This window comes from Perognathus longimembris, chromosome 3 (genome assembly GCF_023159225.1).
Source record: "Perognathus longimembris pacificus isolate PPM17 chromosome 3, ASM2315922v1, whole genome shotgun sequence".
NCBI classification, from domain to species: Eukaryota; Metazoa; Chordata; class Mammalia; order Rodentia; family Heteromyidae; genus Perognathus; species Perognathus longimembris.
In genome coordinates this window covers 73621639-73640661 of record NC_063163.1, presented here as the reverse complement: position 1 = coordinate 73640661, position 19023 = coordinate 73621639, and the positions used below count along the sequence as shown (strand labels likewise).

The 19023-nt window shown below is 56.8% G+C and overlaps 2 protein-coding genes across 2 annotated transcripts; one reads left to right on the top strand and one right to left on the bottom strand.

Moving 5' to 3' along the window:
* Positions 1 to 39: 39 nt before the first annotated feature.
* Positions 40 to 4882, bottom strand: Podnl1 (podocan like 1). Its single transcript, XM_048342388.1, has 10 exons — positions 4820 to 4882; positions 4399 to 4617; positions 3494 to 3587; positions 3142 to 3206; positions 2930 to 3039; positions 2541 to 2697; positions 2121 to 2236; positions 989 to 1646; positions 473 to 621; positions 40 to 365 (listed from the first exon to the last, which is right to left on the bottom strand). The coding sequence occupies exons 1-10, from the start codon at positions 4820 to 4822 to the stop codon at positions 167 to 169; spliced, it is 1770 nt and encodes a 589-aa protein (XP_048198345.1). The 5' UTR covers positions 4823 to 4882; the 3' UTR covers positions 40 to 166.
* A 6943-nt stretch (positions 4883 to 11825) lies between these two features.
* On the top strand, positions 11826 to 18893 carry Dcaf15 (DDB1 and CUL4 associated factor 15). The gene is given in 14 exon segments (XM_048342387.1): positions 11826 to 11966; positions 13601 to 13698; positions 13798 to 13933; positions 14128 to 14234; positions 14318 to 14457; positions 14547 to 14717; positions 16829 to 17172; positions 17175 to 17265; positions 17341 to 17432; positions 17593 to 17721; positions 17805 to 17890; positions 18219 to 18323; positions 18402 to 18517; positions 18647 to 18893. Coding segments are annotated over 14 exon segments (1812 nt in total). The 3' UTR covers positions 18703 to 18893.
* Positions 18894 to 19023: the final 130 nt, after the last annotated feature.

The following is a 19023-nucleotide window of genomic DNA, read 5'->3' as shown; positions in this document are numbered from 1 at the left end:
CTGGTGCTCTACCACTTGGTCCACAGTCCCAGTCCCAGCTTTTTGTTGGTTTGTTGGAGATAAGAGTTACAGATTTCTCGGATCTCAGCCTCCCAAGTAGCTGGGATTAGGTGCCTGGCTGTATCTGTCATCCTGATGCTTGTGGGTGGCCTGGGCAGTTTGGGGTTCACGATGAGGCTGGGCTATCTGTGCTGCTCCTTGGTGGCCCCGAGTGTCTGGAGCGCCCTGCCTGTGGCTGGTGTGGGGCTAAGGGCGGCATCCGGACCAGGACCTGCTCGGGGTTCCCCGCAGTGTCCACCACACGCAGGTGCCTGAGCCCCACGAAGGCCTCAGCTGAGATGCTGGTCAGGTGCAACCTGTTGTCTCTGCCCAGAGATGGGGTGATGTGAAGAGACAGGGTGACATGAGGCCATGGCCCCGGTGGACACCCCTTCCCACCATACCCCATTTTGCCCCCTGTCCTGGGTCGCACCTGAGGAAGAGGGCGCGCAAGCGTGGTGTGCAAAGGAAGGCCTCGGGACCCACGTGGCTGATGCGGTTGCCCTGCAGGTGCAGCTCCTCCAGGGCCTCAGGCAGGTCGGGGGGCACAAAGGACAGCATGTTGTGACTCAGGTCCAGCACCTGGTAGGGGCACAGATAGGCTATGGCCACTGCCAGTCTCCAAAACCCTCCCTTCCCGCCCCATCCTGGGGGACAAATTCTCCATCCAGGTAAACTGAGTTCCTTCATCAAGCAGGGCCCTCCAGGTGTTCTTCTGTCATGCCAGTCACCTCTTGGTTTTGTTTGAGACTGGGGGTCCAGCCTTAGCCTCCCAAGTGTTGGAATTACAGGTGTGCACCACCACGCCCGGCTACTCCCCCCCCCACACTTTCTGATATTGACTTCTGCCCGCCTAACTTTGTTTCCCCTCTGTCCTAAGATGTTTTTCCATGGAATCTCGGTGGGGGTGGGGGGAGCGGGGACCACCCTGACCCTGCCCGCCCCTGACCTGGAGCTCTGGAAGCTCGTGCCAGGTGCCCTGCCCGATGTCCCCAATGTGGAGCTGGTTGTGTGCCAGGCTGAGCTCCCGCAGCTGGGCCAGGCCGGCCAGCGGCTCAGGCTCCAGGGCCCGCAGCTGGTTGTGGGGCAGCTGCAGGACACGCAGGCTGGCAGGTAGCCCCGAGGGCAGCTGGGTCAGCTGGTTTCCCGCCAGGTCCAGGCTGTGCAGGGCGCGCAGTGGGTGGAAGGCGCGGCGGTGCAGGCCAGCACTGGCCAGGCGGTTGTAGGCCAGATTGAGCTCGGCCAGGCTAGGCGTGGCAGCCAGGTCCCGGGCGCCCAGCGTCGCCACGTGGTTATGTGGCATCACCAGCACCTGCAGGCAGTGGGGCAGCCCCCGGGGCATGCGGTTCAGCTTGTTCCCGTAGAGGTGCAGTGTGTGTAGGTCCCGCAGAGGCCGCAGCACCTTGGGGGGCAACCCTGAGCCCCCCAGTTCATTGTGTTGAAGCAGCAGATACCGCAGGCCCCTTGCCCCCTTTAGCCGGCCAGCCTCTACCTGCCGGATGCGGTTTCGGCCCAAGTGCAGCACAACCAGGGTCTGGGGCAGGCCAAGGGGCACTGTGGTCAGCTGGTTGTAGGATAGGTCCAGATACTCCAAACTGTGAAGCTTGCTGCAGGGAGAGAAGGGATTCTGGGGCTCAGAGAGGGGCTCAACGTGGGTCGTGGGGATAGGCTTGATGTGGATTTTTTGTTTTTTGTTTTTTGTTTTTATTGTAGTCCTGGGACTTGAACTCAGGGGCTGAACACCGTCCCTGAGCTATTCCACTCAAGGCTAGCGCTCTGCCACTTTGAACTACAACACCACTTCCAGTTTTCTGAGTGGTTCATTGGAGATCAGAGTCTCACGGGGACCCTTCTGCCCAGGCTGGCTTCTAACTGTGATCCTCAAGATCTCAGCCTCCTGAGTAGCTGGGATGACAGGCGTGAGCCACCAGCACCCGGCCTGATGTGGATTTAAACCAGGGCCCAAGTTTGAGCCCAGTCCCCAATAAGGGAACTGAAGTCAGGACCCTAAACTGAGAATACTGGGTTCCTTCTGTCAGCATGGGACTGCACCCCTGTACACCCACCTGCATGGTGCCCACCTGAAGGTAGTAGCATCCAAGCTGCTGTCTGTCAACTGATTGTGCTGGAGAAACAGCTCTCGGAGGCGGGTCTGACGGCTCAGGGCTCCGCGAGGCACTTTAGAGATGAGGTTGTTCTAGAGTAGAGTGAAGAGGATGAGACAAGACAGTCTTCAGTGGCCATGCTAGTGGCGCTGGTGGCTCACACCTGTCATCCCAGCTACTGAGGAGGCTGGAATCTGAGGATTGTGGTTCCAAGGGAGTGCCTAGAAGCTTGTGTTACTTAAGCAAGACCATAGAAGGGATTGACAGACACCTAGTTTGGGCTGCTGGAGGTCTGGGGGTGGGTTGGAAGGTGAGGGCTTCACAGGACAGAAGGGAGGCCCCTCTCCTGAAGCTTCAGGGGTGCAGGAATGTTGGGCTGGGCGGGGGGGGGGGCACCTGTAGGTGAAGGCGCTCCAGCGAGGCAGGCAGGCTGGGTGGCAAGTAGCTGAGCTGGTTGCTGGAGAGGCTGAGGGTGCCGATGGCCTCTGAGCCCCGGAAGGCGTCAGGCGGCAGGCCTGCGTTGCTCAGCTGGTTATTGTGTAGATACACTGACCTAAGGGGAGCCAGGCTGGGCCATTGGTCCCCGACCCAGCCTCCCACACCCCCAAATCTGTTCATATTTTGTGGCTGCCTGCAGATACCTGTGTCCTCCTGAGGGTGCCCCAAAGCCCCAGGACAGAACTGTCTCCCTTGTAACCCCCAAAGTAAGAGTCTCCTTTGACTTCCCCTTCCCCCTAGAACAGAATCCCCATCCCCGAAAGCTGTCTAGGGTAGCCTTGTGCTACCTGAGAGCCGGCTTCTCCCCAAAAGTGAGTGGGAAAATCTCCACAAGTTGATTGGCAGCCAGGTCTGCGACACGCAGGGTGCGGGGCAGGAACTGGGGGGCTGCCGAGAGCTGCAAGAACCATAGCCCCGCTGGTCCTGCTGCCCACCACCCTCCACCCCAGCCCAACTGTGCTGTGTGTCACTGGGTCTGCCAACACCCTCTGCCGCGCACCTTATTGTGGGCCACATAGATGTGTTGGAGTTGGGTAAGTGATTCGAAGGCTTCGTCGGGCAGGCCTGGGGGGGGACAAAAGGGACCCCCAGATTTGGGGGATTGTGAGTCTGTGATCTCAGCTACCTAGGTCTGCTGGCCAGGCATTGAGGTCTGCCTCCCCTTCCCCCCACACCCCCAAACCACAGTCTCCCCACCCCCTCCACCCAAGACCAGAGTTTCCATCATGCTCCGCAAGGGCAGTTCCAGGAACTGGCAGAGAGCTGCCTGCAGTCTCGGGGCGGGGGGGGGGGGGGCGAGACACAAGGATGGGGACAAGGACAGGGAAGAGGATGCAGGTGCCCCGCCTCACCCTCGGAGGAGAGGAGATTGCCATGCAGATCCAGGGTTCTCAGGCTGCTGAGGCGGGACAGATCATTATATGGAAGCTGCTGGAGCTGGTTGTTCTGGGGGACAGGATGAAGTAGGGAAGATTTCACCTCTTCCCCCCGTGACCCTTCCCAACAAGGCATGACCTCTAGCACCTGCCACTGATTCCACTTCCCCAGCACCCTGCATTCAATTGCCCAAATGCAAACCACAAAAGGCACTGAGCACCCTGCACTGGCCAAGCCCTCGTAAGCGCTGCCAGCCGGTGGGGGGGCTGGATCAAGGCTCTGCAGCACCCCCAGACTTCACTGCTCCCCAACAAGGAAACCCCAGCACCTCACCTCCCACCCCAATGTCACCAAATGTCCCTAGGAGCCTTTACATTAGCTCTCCAACACCCCACAGCACCCCAACAATGACCCCCAAACCACCTTCTCATCATCACTGTTTTTAGTCCCAGCATCTATCTCTACCCCCAAGTTTTGCAACCTGGCTGCCAACCAACTTGGGGGGGGGGGGTGCACGCGCGCATGCACACACACATACATGCTGGTCCCCGGGGCACAAACTCAAGGCTTGGGTGCTGTCCCTGAGCTTTTTGGCTCAAGGCTGGTGCTCTACCACTTGAGTGAAACACAGCTCCACTTCTGTATTTTTGTTGCTTCATTGGTAATAAGAATCTCACAGACTTTGCTGCCCTGGCTGGCTTTGAACTATGATCCTTTGATCTCAAGCTCTTGAGTAGCTGGGATCACAGGCATGAGCCACAAACCTGTGACTGCCCACCAACTTGCACAGCAGACAAAGAGCCCCCAACTTCTCCCAGGGGGCCCCACCTATGGCTCCCCGCATTCCCAATGCCCCCCACCCCCTGGCCCCAGGCCCCACCTGTAGGTTGAGGTATCTAGCAGCCCTGGTGATGTTGTCTGGGAACACCTGGAGGTCCAGACCCGCGCAGTCCACTGTGTCCTCCCGGGGACAGGAGCAGCGCCAGGGACAGGCCCGGGGTGGGGGCTGTGAGCTCTCCCCAGGATGGGGGAAGGTGGGGTCTTCCGATGCCAGGGCCGATGGGGGGCCCAGCAGCAGCAGCAGCAGCACACTTAACTGCTGGGAGTGGAGGGAGGGGTCAGCACCCCCCACCCCATTGGGCCAGGGTTGTCATGGCAACCAGAGCATTCCCCCTTCTCTTGGGAGGGGCTGGAGGGGAGGGGGCAGCAGGCATGGCTGACAACAGCCAGTGGGTAGGCAAGTGGGGGACAGGCAAGACCCCCCCTCACACACCCCCTGCCCCCCTGCTGCCTCACCTTACCATGATCACCCTAGCTCTGCCTTCGCCCCCAGTGTCAACCAGGGCTGCTAGTGCCAGCCAGCCAGGCACCTCCTGGAGTCTCCTCTGTGGCCGACACCGCCTTCCATCTCTCAGCACAGCCCCCCTCCCTCCAGGCGGGATCTGGCCCCGCCCCTTCCCCCTTCCCCCAGGAGAGAAGACAGGCTGGCTGGATGGAGTGGTGAGGACAGACCAGCCCATCTCTTTGGGTCCCCCTCAGTCCCCCGCCCGTCTCAACCACTCTGCTTTCATAACTTTGGGCCAGCCTGGCCACAAGGACCAGGAATGTTTGAAGAAACGCTGACATTCGCCCTGTCTGGAATTTGGGGTAGGGAGAGAGGAGGGGTTTGCCTCTGAGCGAGTCCCCAAGGAGCTGAGGCCAGCAGCCAGGGCTCCAGCCTGGCCAGACCACGTCAGGCTGGGGACCCCAGATTGGTGTCCTGGGTCCCCTCTGCTGGCTGGCCTTACTGACACCCAGATACCGCCATCCCAGATGCCCTCATGAGGCAGCCTGGGAAGAAATGGCACATGTTGAAGGCATCTGCCTGGTGCCAGCCTGCCTGGGTGCTTTGCCACCTTTCTGGATCTCCGTTTGCCCCTTGGTGAGGTGGGGACATGGCAGTGTTCTGTCTCACCAAAGGCCTCAGCCCAAGTTTCAAAATCCCCACCAAGCGCCCCTTCCCCGGGCACCACCAACTCCTTCTGCCTGAGCTCCAGCTTTCCTGAGGGCCAAATGTAGACAACAGCAACTCACGGCCTTCTAAGGAGTGGCACAAAGGAAAACAGGAATGACCAGAAAGTTCCAAGATTCACAGAATACATTGAGGCTCAAGAGTGGCCAAGGAGGGGGCTGGAACTCAAGGAGTCTGGGACTCAAGGGGAGGGAGGCTGTCTCCCAGAGCAGAATCTTAGACAAAGCTGAAGTGCTTCCATCTCTGTAAAGACAGAAATGGCAATAAGGGGGTGGGGAGAGAAAGATCCATAAAGGAAGATCACTGAGCAAGGATCTTTCCAGACTTATCCCTCAAAATCATGCGACTTTCCAGGCTGGCAGAATGCTGGTGGCTCATGCCTGTAATCCCAGCTACTCGGGGAGCTGAGATCTGAGGGTCACAGTTCAAAGCCTGTTTGGGCAGGAACATCCAGGAGACTCTTATCTCCAATGAATCAGCAAAAATGCCCAGAAGTGGGGCTGTGGCACAAGTGGTGGAGGACCAGGCTTGAGTGAACAGGTCTCAGGGACAGCTCCCAGGACCTGAGTTCAAGCCCCAGGACCTACCAGCACAAGCAAAGGAAAAAGAAGGAAACTTTCTGCCCGGCAGGGAAAGGTTGAGTAGGGAAGGACAAAGGAGGGTGGAGCATAGCTAAATACTGGGAGACAAGGCCAGTGGCTTATTCACAGGGTCAGCAATTACCTTCCTAGCCAATCGCCATCTTCCATCCTTCTGGTCTCAGAGATTGGTTCTAGTTGGACATGTGGCCATCCCTCGACCAATAGGATTCAAGCTTGGGGTTTTTCTACTGATGTAAGCTTTGTAAGCCTGCCTGAAAAGTCTTAGCACCACACAGAGAGAAGCCTACTCGTAGTCAAGAGGTAGAGAGAAGACAGACACAATAGTGCACGACTGCAGCAAACGCCTGTAATCCCTGTATTCTGGAGGGCTGGTAGGATTAGAAAGTTGCCGGCCAACCTGAGCCACAGAGGAAGACTCTCAAATAAGCAAACAAACAAACAAAAATTGCCAGGGGCTGGGAATATGGCTCAGGTGTAAAGACCTGGGTTTGATTCCTCAGCACCACATAAACAGCTGGAAAGTGGCTGGAAGTGGCTCTGTGGCTCAAGTGGTAGAGTGCTAGCCTTGAGCAAAAAGAAGTCAGGGACAGTGCTTGGGCCCTAAATTCAAGCTCCAGGACTGGCAAAAAAAAAAAAAAAAAAAAAAAAAAAATTGCCAGCGAGGGAGGGGGGAGGGGGAATGAGAGAGGAGGTAACAAACAGTACAAGAAATGTATCCAATGCCTAACTCATGAAACTGTAACCTCTCTGTACATCAGTTTGACAATAAAAATTTAAAAAAAATTGCCAGTGAGCACAGTGTTTCATGCCTGTAACCCCAGCTACTCAGGAGTCTGCAATCAAGGGGACCAAAGTTCAAGGCCAAGGTGAGCAATGATTTTTCAAGCCCCCATCTCAACCAATAAAAATCTGGGCATAGTCAGGCACCGGTGGCTCACACTTATAATCCTAGCTACTCAGGAGACAGATGTGAGGATCTCAGCTCAAAGCCATCCTGGGCAGGAAAGTACGAAAGACTCTTTTCTACAATTAACCACCAAAAAAGCCTGAAGTGGGCTGGGGATATGGCCTAGTGGCAAGAGTGCCTGCCTCAGATACACGAGGCCCTAGGTTCGATTCCCCAGCACCACATATACAGAAAACCGCCAGAAGCGGTGCTGTGGCTCAAGCAGCAGAGTGCTAGCCTTGAGCGAGAAGAAGGCCAGGGACAGTGCTCAGGCCCTGAGTCCAAGGCCCAGGACTGGCAAAAAAAAAAAAAAAAAAAAAAGCCTGAAGTGCAGTTGTGGCTCCAGGGGTGGAGCACCAGCCTTGAGCAGAAACATTTCAGGGACAGCACCCAAGCCCTAAGTCCAAGACCTAGCACCGGAACAACAACAATCTGGATATGGTGGTGTAAGCCTGTCATTCTAGCTAGGAGGGAAGCATAAACAGGGGGATTTGAGTCTAGCTGGCTCAGGGAGAAAAATGGAAACTGTATCTGAAAAATATCCTAAAAGAAAACGAGGTTGGGGATGTGGTTTCAGAGGTGGTAGAGGTGGGTGTGGCTTAGTGGTAGGGGCGTGGTATCACTGGGGGTGTGGCTCAAGTGGTAGCTCACCTGCCAAGCAAGCAGAATGCTGAGTTTAATCCTCAGTACCAACAAAAAATGTGTGTGTGTGTGAGAAAGAGAGAGAGAGAGAAAGAGATTGTTGTTGTTTTTTTGCCAGTCCTGGGCCTTGGACTCAGGGCCTGAGCACTGTCCCTGGCTTCTTTTTGCTCAAGGCTAGCACTCTACCTCTTGAGCCACAACACCACCTCTGGCCATTTTCTACATATGTGGTACTGGGGAAGCAAACCCAGGGCTTCATGTATACGAGGCAAGCACTCTTGCCACTAGGCCATATTCCCAGCCCGAGAGAGAGGTTTTAAGTCAATACCATGTAATGATTCCAAGACACAGCTGGAGGCCTCCCCTTTTCCTTCAGACAGGCTGAGGCCCAGCACCTCAGGAAGCTTCATCTGCCTGAAAGGGCTCCATGCTCTCCACTCCACCCATGATTTCTACTCAGCCATGCATTGTTCTTTGTTTAACTGGATGTATGGCCTCCCTTGCAGCTAAGTGTGGTCATATGACCAAAGCCTAGGTATATACAGCTCTCTCCTCTTTTTTTTTTTTTTTTTGGCCAGTCCTGGGGCTTGAACTCAGGGCCTGAGCACTGTCCCTGGCTTCTTTTTGCTCAAGGCTAGCACTCTACCACTTGAGCCACAGTGCAACTTCTGGCCATTTTCTGTATATGTGGTGCTGAGTCGAACCCAGGGCTTCATGTATAGGAGGCAAACACTTTACCACTAAGCCATATTCCCAGTCCGCTCCTCCCCTTTCTTTTCTTTTTCTAACATTTTCTTCTTCCTTCCTTCCCCTATGATCATGTGGCTCGTTCCTTTTGTATTTTTATTTTTTTGCCAGTTCTGGGGCTTGAACTCTGGGCCTGGGTGCTGTCCCTGAGCTTCTTTTGCTCAAGAACTCTACCCTCAAGGGTAGCACTCTACCCTTGAGCCACAGCACCAATTCTGGCTTTTTTGAGTTTATTGGAGATAAGAATCTCATGGAGTTTCCTGCCTGGGCTGGCTTTGAACTGTGATCCTCAGATCTCTTCCTCCTGAGAAGCCAGGATTATAAGCGTGAGCCACTGGTGCTAGGCCTGTTCATTCTTTTTTTTATTGTTTGCTGAGATTTCATTGTATGGTGGGACCACCATTTGTTTATTTCATGTTGAGGGACTTTTGGGATGTTTCCCTTATTTGGAAGAATCAACTTTGTAATTGTAAAAAATAAATCTGCTATGGATGGGTGTGGCACCTCACACCTGTAATCTCAGCTACTTGGGAAGTAGAGTTCAGAAGGATTGATTCCAGGCTAACCAGAGCAAAACATTATCAACTTGTATCTCCTCCACCAAAAAAATATTTTGGGCATGGTGGCATGCACCTGTCAATGTCATTCTAGTTCTTCAGGAAGCGGAAATAGAAGGATCAAGGTCTAGGTCAGTCAAGGAGACACTATTTGCAAAGCAACTAAGGCAAAGCAAAAAAGGGCCAGGGCACTACTCAAATTGTACTGTGTCTGCCTTAGGGCCTTGAGTTCAAACACCATTCCCCTCCCCCCTCCCCCCCAACAAACAAAAACCATTCTAGTGGTCTCTGGTGCTGGCTATGGGGAAAATGGTAATTTCTTGTTCCCTCTACTTGTCTCTTTTTGTCTCATGAGCATTCTCCTTATATGGTTTGTGATTCATATGACATAAAATGTGGTCTAAAGGCACATGCATATGTAACCCAATAGTCATGCATGTTAAGATTAAGTGATTAGAACAATTGTCTGGAATGTGATATGTGATCAGAAAAACGGGGGTCCCCATGCCTTGTTGTCCCTCCCCAGTGTGGGGGGAGAGAAAGGTGAAGATGGGAGGATCTCCAGTTTGAGGTCAATCTGAGCCCAAGTTAATGAGACCCCATATCAGGAACAATATAAAAGAAAAGGGCTCGGGTTGTGGCTCAAGTGGTAAAGCATTTGCCTAGCACATGGAAGGAAAGAAGGGAAGAAAGAACCAAGGGAAGGAGGGAGTGTGTGAGGAAGGGAGAAAGGAAGAAAGAAAGGAGGAGCAGGATGGAGGAAGGAAAAAAAGAAAGAAAAGAAGACAAGTCCAAGGAAACAGTACCTTGGCTGGGCGCTATTGGGGGCTCCAGCAAAAAGCTGGAAGTGAAGCTATGGCTCAAGTAGTAGAGCACCAGCCTTGAGCACAAAAAGCTCAGGGAGCAGGGTGCCGGAGGTTCATGTCTGTAATTCTTGATACTCAGGAGGCTGAGATCTGAGGATTGTGGTTCAAAGCCAACCCAACTAAGCAGAAAAGTACTGTGAGATTCGTATCTCCAATTAACCAACCTTAAGCCATAAGTAGAACTGTAGCTCAAAGTGGTAGAGCACTAGGCTTGAGCAAAAATAGCTCAGGGACAGCATCCACACCCTGAGTTCATGCCTCATTACTAGCCCCCTCCCCCCCCCAAAAAAGCCCAGGGACAGTGTCCAGGCTCTGAGTTCAAGTTCCAAGATCAGCACATACATGAAAAATAAGAAACTAGGTAAATAAATAGAGCAAGGAAGCTATTAAATAAAATGTGCTCTATTAGATGGAGATGCAAGAATGAGGGGCTTTTTGACAAAACACATAGCTGGGCACCAGTAGCTCACGCCTGTAAACCTAACTACTCAGGAGGCTGAGATCTGAGGATTGATATTCAAAGCCAGCCTGGGCAGAAAAGTCCCCATGAGACTCTTATCTCCAATTAACCACCACCACTACACACACCAAAAAAAAAAGAAGTGGTGTTGTGTCAAAGTGGTAGAACGCTAGCCTTGAGCATGAGGTCCGGGACAGTGCCCAGGTCCTGAGTTCAAGCCCCCACGACCAACAAACAACAACAAAACTCGTAGTCAAATAAATGTGCTTAATCATGACAGCCCAGCAGCAGTGAGCCTACTTGGGGTCCAGAGTTTGGTTTCTAAAGACCTTTCTCCAACAAAAAAGAATTGTCTGTGCCTGGAGCCCTGGTAGAATCCAGGCAGGTCAGTTCCAGGTTGCTAGGTGTGTGACGGTGTGATTATGGGGGAGGATGAGGGAAGTGAGCAATAACTTTTAGAAAGGTACTTTCAAAGCCTGTTTTGTGTTGCCATAACAGAATACCAGAGGCTGAGTGAGTGAGAAGAGGTTTCTTCTGGTCACAGGAGACTGATTCTATTTCCGTGAAAGGTTCAAAGAGAATGCACTGAGCAGACATTCCAAATGGATTTTTTTCTACAGAATCTTCCTGAAGTCTCCGAACCAAATCTGGCTGGCCCCTTGTAAAGTGAGGCTTCATGTCATCACCATGATGCCTAAGATGCTTTATTTTTTATTTTATTTATTTATTTATTTATTTATTTTGCCAGTCCTGGGGCCTGGACCCAGGGCCTGAGCACTGTCCCTGGCTTCTTTTTGCTCAAGGCTAGCACTCGGCCACTTGAGCCACAGCGCCACTTCTGGCCGTTTTCTATATATGTGGTGCTGGGGAATCGAACCCAGGGCTTCACGTATGTGAGGCAAGCACTCTTGCCACTAGGCCATATTCCCAGCCCCTAAGATGCTTTAATGGAATCCTCTGTTTGTTTTTGTTTTTTAAGTTCTTTACATCCTTCTCCTTGCCTAGGCCTAGCCTAGCCTCTCTGGGATGCTCCTCCGTCCACTCTGCTTGCCACTTTGGACCTGGATGGTCCGCTCTGGGTCTGGACCACTGGTTCTTATCACCCCGCCCACAGGCCTGGACCGCCTGTTGTCTCCATAGAAACCCAATAGCCACTGCGGGGCGGAACAACGCTGAGATGGACAGAAAGTCCACCTATCGAGTGACAGCTTTTTGGACGAAGCGCGCAAACGAGGCTTCTAACCGGTTCATCCTTGAGGGAGGGCGGGAACAAGGCGATGGCTAGCGGGCGGGCTGGTACGGTCTTTACCAATCAAGTTACAAGATGGCCTTGATAGACAGGCGTAGCGGGAAGAGGCCCAGAGTACAGGCCTTCACCCAACCAACGGGCGGCTGCTCAGAGAACAGACCAATCAGGAGGTGGAGGGGGTGGGGCTAAAGGGCCGGTTGCTCCGGAAGTGGAGGGAGGGGGTGAAAATGGCGCCCAGCTCGAAATCGGAGCGTAACAGCGGGGCCGGGAGCGGCGGCAGTGGCGGCGGCGGCCCGGGGGGAGCAGGGGGGAAGCGGGCGGCGGGGCGGCGGCGGGAACACGTCCTCAAACAGCTGGAGCGAGTGAAGGTGACGCTGGGTGCCTGAGAGGAGCGCGCGGGAGGCGGGAAGGAAGGCCGAGGGAGGCGGCTGAGGGAGGCGTTTGCGGGGTGATGGGTGGGGGCGAGGGCAGGGCCCGGCGGGGGGCGGACGGCCGGGGGAGGGGGACGGGGACCCCGCGGGGCTCGGGGGCCGCGGTAGGGGCTCGGTTCCGGCCCCCGGCCTCTGGGGCCGGGGTGGAGGCGGCTCCGGCGAGGCGGCCTTGGAACGCGGGGGTCCCGGACCTCGGAACGCGGGTACCTCGGAGGCCTCGGAATGCGGGGGGGGGGGGGGAGAGGTTGTCCCGGAACGCTGGGGCCTCAGAACGCGAGGACCTCGCGGCCTTCGGGACGCGGGGCTGGCGGGGGCCGCCGGAGACCCGTGAGGAAGGGGCGATCCCCAGGTGCTGCTCCCCGCCCCCTCCGCCACCATTCGCGAGCTCCTTCCGTCCGGGCTGGGCCGTGCCTCAGTCAGACCACCCCCGCCCCCTCGCCCGATCGGGGCGTCCGCACCCCCTGTTCAATGGGTGGGAGCTTCCTGAACGGGGCCAGGTCTTCCTTCTCCGCCGGGCAGCTTCTCGTTCGGATCTCTCGTCTCCTCATCCGAATGGGGGCCCCCTCCCCGGGGAGGGCAGAGATGCCCATCCCCGTCCAGGTGGGCAACCTCCGGGGCGAGGCCGTGCCCTCGGTCCAGAGGGGAGCTCGGCACGGCAGGGCAGCGTCTCCTTTGGACTGCAGCTTCCCTCAGCCGGCAGTCTCCGCCTCCGCCCCCACCGGGCGCTCCCTGGGCTGGGCTGTGGCTCTGCTCTCGGCCCTGGAGCTCCTTGGAGCTGGGATTATCAGTCCACCAGGGCCTGGCACACACAGCTGTTTCCTCCATCAGACTGTGGTCCATTTGAGGGCAGGCCTGACTCTGCCATTACCAGTACTGGGACTTGAACTCAAGGCTGGTATTCTACCACTTGAGCCACAACTTTCTTTCCAGCTTTTTGGTGGTTAATTGGGCTAAGTGTCTTACAGATTTTCCTGCCAGGGTTGGCTTCAAACCAGGATCTTCAAATCTGAGTAGTTAGGACTACAGGAAGAAGCTGCCATGCTTGGCAGATGGTAATTTCTTGAAGGCAGAGACAAGTTTCCTCTCACCCCACTGAAGAAAAAAAGATTGGGTGCTCTGATACCCCCAGTGGCCAGCTTGTGCCTGTGTGTCCCCTGAAATCCTTCATTGTTGGCATTTCTGGAGATGCTGGAGTCAGTTTCAAGGTGGCAGTTCATGGAGAAAGCATCAGGCAGGAATTATGGATTAGCTTACCCTTCTAGGTACCAGGACTGAGTTCCAGCTGAGGCCAGGACTAGCTAGTTGGACACTGGAGGGTTGGGGCAGATGAGGGCATGGCCTCCACAGCTTAATGCCCTATGGGCAGCATTGGGATGGGAGCTAGATGCCCTGTGTAGGCCAGGGTGAGGAGGATGCTGACAGAGTTGACAGGATCTAGTGCCTCAGGTTCCTGAGGCTGAGAATGTGTGGAGCTGGAGGTATACATAGGCCAGGCCCACTGGTGCGCCTTGCCCATTGTCCTGGGCAGGGGGATGTGTTGTGCCTGGGGTGAGGCTGGTGCTCCTCCCTAGATCAGCGGGCAGCTTTCCCCTCGCCTTTTCCGGAAGCTGCCACCCCGAGTCTGCGTGTCCCTCAAGAGCATCGTGGATGAGAACTTTCTCTATGCAGGGTGAGGCTGAGGCAGGGCTGGAGGCAGGGGGCTGGAAGGGGAGGCAGAGGCCCCGAGGCCTGGCCTCACCGGGTCGCTGTGACCCTCTGCACCCTGCAGACACATCTTCCTGGGCTTTTCCAAGTGTGGCCGCTACGTGCTGTCCTACACCAGCAGCAGCAGTGACGATGACTTCTCCTTCTACATCTACCACTTGTACTGGTGGGAGTTCAACGTCCATAGCAAGCTCAAGCTGGTAGGTGCTGCCCCTCCACCCCCCTGGCCTGGCAGCAGCGCCCAGGTGCCCCATTGGTAGTTTGGCAGTAAGTCACGAGTGGCGCTTTCCTTTGGCTCTGCTTGGGCTTGCAAACATGGGAATAACCAGGCATGCCACGCCTTAACCCCCATTGGCACATCCTCTTACCCCATACCAACGGCCCCCGACGCCAGGTCCGGCAGGTGCGGCTCTTCCAGGATGAGGAGATCTACAGTGACCTGTACCTGACAGTGTGCGAGTGGCCCAGCGATGCCTCCAAGGTCATCGTGTTTGGCTTCAAGTGAGCCCGGGCCCAGGGGTGGGGGAGTGGGCAGGGCCGCGGGGTCTCCCGTGGGCAGCGTGCTGAGGCAGGGCCGTCCCCAGCACTCGCTCCGCCAACGGGATGCTCCTGAACATGATGATGATGAGTGACGAGAACCACCGCGACATCTACGTCAGCACGGTGGCCGTGCCGCCCGCGGGCCGCTGTGCCGCCTGCCAAGACGCTGGCCGCGCGCACCCGGGTGAGCGCAGGGGCCCCGGGTGCGCATGCGCGCGTGCCTGCGCTGCGGTCCGGGCCCTGCTGTGAGCCGGGTACTGTATGTCCACACAGGCGACCCGAGCGCGCATTGCTTGCAACACGGCTTCATGCTGCACACCAAGTACCAGGTGGTCTACCCCTTCCCCACCTTCCAGCCTGCCTTTCAGCTCAAGAAGGACCACGTGGTCCTGCTGAACACCAGCTATTCCCTGGTGGCCTGCGCCGTCTCCGTGCACTCTGCAGGTAGGTCCAGGGTCCCAGAGATGCCACCCATACGTGCTGGAAACCTCGGCATGGGGCAGCCTGCCGTCCCCCCGCAGCATCTTCAAGCTGGGCTTCTCCCCACCCCACAGTTCAGATCAGGAGACTGAGGCCTGGCGAAGCTAAACCCCTTGGCCAGAGTCACTGAGCCACACAGCAGGACCACACCCCAATGGTGCTGCCCTCTAGAATGCTCCTCCCCGCTGGGATGTCCCAGGCTAGCCCTGTTCGCCACCGGTGCCTCCACTAGTGCCTATGTACCCCATGCAAAGCAGATGCTGCCATTTCTTTTTTACTTTTAAGTAATTTTTCAATCTAGCCAGTGGCTGTCATGATGTAGGGAATAGTGTTATCATTTCTTTCTTCTTTTTTTCCTTTTTGCTAGTCCTGAGGCTTGAACTCCCAGTCTGGGTGCTGTCCCTGAGCTCTTTTGCTGAAGGTTAACACTCTACTATTAATCCACAGCTCTACTTCTGGCTCTTTCTGTGATTTAATTGAAGATAAGAATGTCACAGACTTTCCTGTCCAGGCTGGCTTCAAACCGTAATCTTCAGATCTTAGCCTCCTGAGTAACTAAGGTTTATAGGCGTGAGCCACTGGAGCTTGGCTGAGTTATTTAAGATACTTTTAAAAAGAAAGTACTGGGGCTGGGAATATGGTCTAGTGATAAAGTGCTCACCTCGTCTACATGAAGCACCACATATATAGAAAAATCCAGAAGTGGTTCTGTGGCTCAAGTGGCAGAGTGCTAGCCTTGAGCAAAAGGAAGCCAGGGACAGTGCTCAGGCCCTGAGTCCAAGCCCCAGGAATGGCAAAAAAAAAAAAAAAAAAAAGTACTGGCTGGGTAAGGTGGCACACACCTGTAACCCCAGTTGTTCAGATGGTAAACATAGGAGAATTGCATTCTGAGGGAAAAAAAAGCTTTGAGATCTATGTGAAAAATAAACCAGGCCAGGTGCCAGTGGCTTACACTATAATTCTCACTACTACTTAGGGGGGTTGAGATATGAGGATCATGATTGAGAGCCAGCCTGGGCAGCAAAGTCCATGAGACTTTTATCTCCAGTTAATCACTAGAAAGTCAGAACTGGAGGCATAAAGTGGTAGAGTATCAGCCTTGAGCAAAATGTCAAAAAAAGAAGTAGAGTGCGAGGTACTGAGTTCGAGTTTCAGTATCCGCATAAAAAGAAAATAAGATAAAGATGGATGCTGGCGCAGGTATTTTGGGGCGAGCACTAGCCTGGTGTGCACAACCAGGTTCGCATCCCCAAGGGCGTAACAAGCCCACAAGGTGCTGCATGCCGCTGGCAGGGCCAGCCTCACCTGCACATGGAACGTGAGTGCGCAGCCCCAGTGGTGAGGCCCACTGGGTTGGGTCATGAGCAGCATGGCTGGGAGCCTGACGGGGGAGTGGGGGAGAGGGGAAGGAGGCCGCCTCAGTGTAGCAGTGTGTGTAGTGTGTGTGCAGAGCGCATCTCATGGCCATGCACCGCTCCTGTGTAAACCCACACTACCTTGAAAATAGAGGGAGGGCAGAGCAGGTAGAGGCATGATAGCCTGCACACAAGCAAGGGCGCTGTCCCCTCACGCAGGGCACCTGTCCCCTCATGCAGGGCACTGTCCTGCCCTGGCTGCCTGTGCCACATGGAAGCCACTTTGACCACCCAGGCCTTGAGCTGCATGCCAGGCCTCGCACTGGTGCCAGCACTGCGTGGTCATCACCCCACAACCTTGAGCACTCAGAGACTCCATCTGGGGTCCCAGGCCCCTCTCTGGGGCTGCTGGGTGGGCACGTGTGCGTGGGCATGTGTGTGCAGGCATGTGTATTTGCTCCATGTGCCCCCTTGTATGCTTGGTATGCAAGTGCCTGCCCTGGGTATATGCGTGTGTGGAATGCGCTGCATTCTCGCTGGGACACGTGTTGGCTGTGAGTGCAACTGCACAGTCCTTCAGGTGTTCCCAGCTGGTCCCCGGGGAGGTCGAGGGCTCCTTCCAGGGAACTTGGGGGAAGCCTGGGCGGGAACATGGGGTCTGCAAACTGAGCATGCCGACCTTGAACTTGTGACCCTGCCACTGCCATCCTCTCATTGCAGGAGAGAGCAGCTTCTGCCAAATTCTGTATGACCACAGAGCCTCGCCCCCAGCCTCGCCCGGCCCCCCGGCCCCCCCCAGCCCCGCGTCCCCCCCAGCCCTCCCCGCCCTCAGCCCCGAGGCCGTCCCAGCCCCACCCGGGGTCCCCGAGCCCTCACCTGCCATCGCCAAAGCCAAGGAGTTCGTGGCTGACATCTTCCGCCGGGCCAAAGAGGCCAAGGGGGCAGCCCCCGAGCCCACCCGGCCGCCCTCCAGCCCTGGCCCCTCGGGCAGCCGCAGCCCCGCCCCGTCCGAGCCCCCGGCCCCGGGCGGGGAGGGGGGAGCCCGGGACAGCGACCCGTGCTGGAGGTGCCCGCACCCGCGCCTGAGCCGGGCTATGTCAACTACACCAAGCTGCACTACGGGCTGGAGTCCGGGGAGGGCGGGGAGTCCGGCCACGGTGAGTGGGTGCCTGGGGTGGGCGGGGCAGCCCGGGGTCCCCCACCGCCTGTACGACCCCCGTCCCAACCTCTAGAGTTCCAGGACGACAAGATCTCCCTGCCCTTCGTGGTGACAGACCTCCGCGGCCGGCACCTGCGGCCCATGCGGGAACAGACAGCCGCCCAGGTGGGCATTAGACGTGGGGGGGCCACGCAGCCAGGGCCATCACCGTCACCCTGACCCGGCCCCTCCCCAGGGCCAGTGCCTGTCTGTGGCCGCCCAGGTGGGCATGGCGTGTGGGGGGCCGTGCAGACAGCGCCATCACCCTGACCCGGCCCCTCCCCAGGGCCAGTGCCTGACAGTGGAGCAGCTCACGCTGGACTTTGAGTATGTCATCAACGAGGTCATCCGCCACGACGCCACCTGGGGCCACCAGTTCTGCTCCTTCAGCGACTACGACATTGTCATCCTGGAGGTGTGGCCGGGCAGGGCACGTGGTCCCCACACTCGCGCGTGAGAGAACCCCGGGAGTCACTAACTGTCCTCCCCCGAAACCAGGTCTGCCCTGAGACCAACCAGGTCCTCATCAACATCGGCCTGCTGCTCCTGGCCTTCCCTGCACCCATCAAGGAGGGACAGCTGCGGTGAGTGCCCTGACCCCAGCCTCATACACCAGGCCTGGAGGTGGTGGCCTTTAATCCCAGCTACTGGGGAGACAGATCTGAGGATTGTGGTTCAGAGCCAGCCAGGGCAGGAAAGTCCATGAGACTCTCATCTGCAGTGAACCACCAAAAAGCTGGAAGTGGAGCTGTGACTCATGGCAAAGCACCAGCCTTGAGTGAATAGAGCTCAGGAACAGCGCCCAGGCCTAGTTCAAGCCCCAGGACTGGCACAAAACAAAAACCCCTTGTGTGCGGGCCAAGCCATGGTCACCAAGACTCCTGCATTCTCTGTCTCCCTACCCTACTGTAGACCAAAGACCTACCACACCAGCCTCAAGGTGGCCTGGGACCTCAACACCGGCATCTTCGAGACCGTCAGCGTGGGTGACCTCACAGAGGTCAAAGGGCAAACCAGGTGAGGCTGGGTGGCCTGGCTGGGGGAGGAGGCGGACTTGGGGTCCCCAAGCGTCACTCACCCCACCTCGGCCCCCAGTGGCAGCGTGTGGAGCTCGTACCGCAAGAGCTGCGTGGACATGGTCATGAAGTGGCTGGTGCCCGAGGGCAGCGGCCGCTACGTCAACAGGATGACCAACGAGGCGCTGCACAAAGGTGGGCGCAGGGAGCTCCCCATGCCGGGCGCCCCATGAGGAGCCAGACTCACAGGGGCGGGTGGAGGGCCCACAGGGCTCCCTTGCTGCCGCAGGGGGTGCTGAGAGCCATTATCCCCCGTTCTCGCAGGGTGCTCGCTGAAGGTGCTGGCAGACAGCGAGCGGTACACGTGGATCGTGCTGTGAGGGTCCCCGGGCCCCGACTCCAACTACCTCCGAGCTGAGCCCTCGCCCGCCCGGGCTGCGGGAAGGGGGCAGGCGGGCCAGCCTGGCAGCCCACGTCTGGATGCATTTTTATTTATGCCTATTTAAGTTGCGGGGGGCAGGGAGCACCCGCCTCCGCCCCGCCCCCCGTGCTGGGCACCGTGGGCCCTGCGCATGCGCCCCTCTTCAGTGCCAGGTGGGCGCGGTCCCGGGGAGCCCGGCGCCCTGCGGCCTCCTTCCCTCCCGTCCTCATCCGGTTCCCCTCACGAAATAAATGCTTTATTTGCGAGCCACCCGAGGCCC

Excerpts from the sequence above, each read along its gene's own strand:
- Podnl1 (XM_048342388.1), bottom strand. Across the intron at positions 2,698-2,929 it reads GGGGAGAAGCCGGCTCTCAG|GTCAGTGTATCTACACAATA; the intron begins GTAGCACAAGGC and ends GGCTCCCCTTAG. Across the intron at positions 622-988 it reads ACGAGCTTCCAGAGCTCCAG|GTGCTGGACCTGAGTCACAA; the intron begins GTCAGGGGCGGG and ends TGCCCCTACCAG.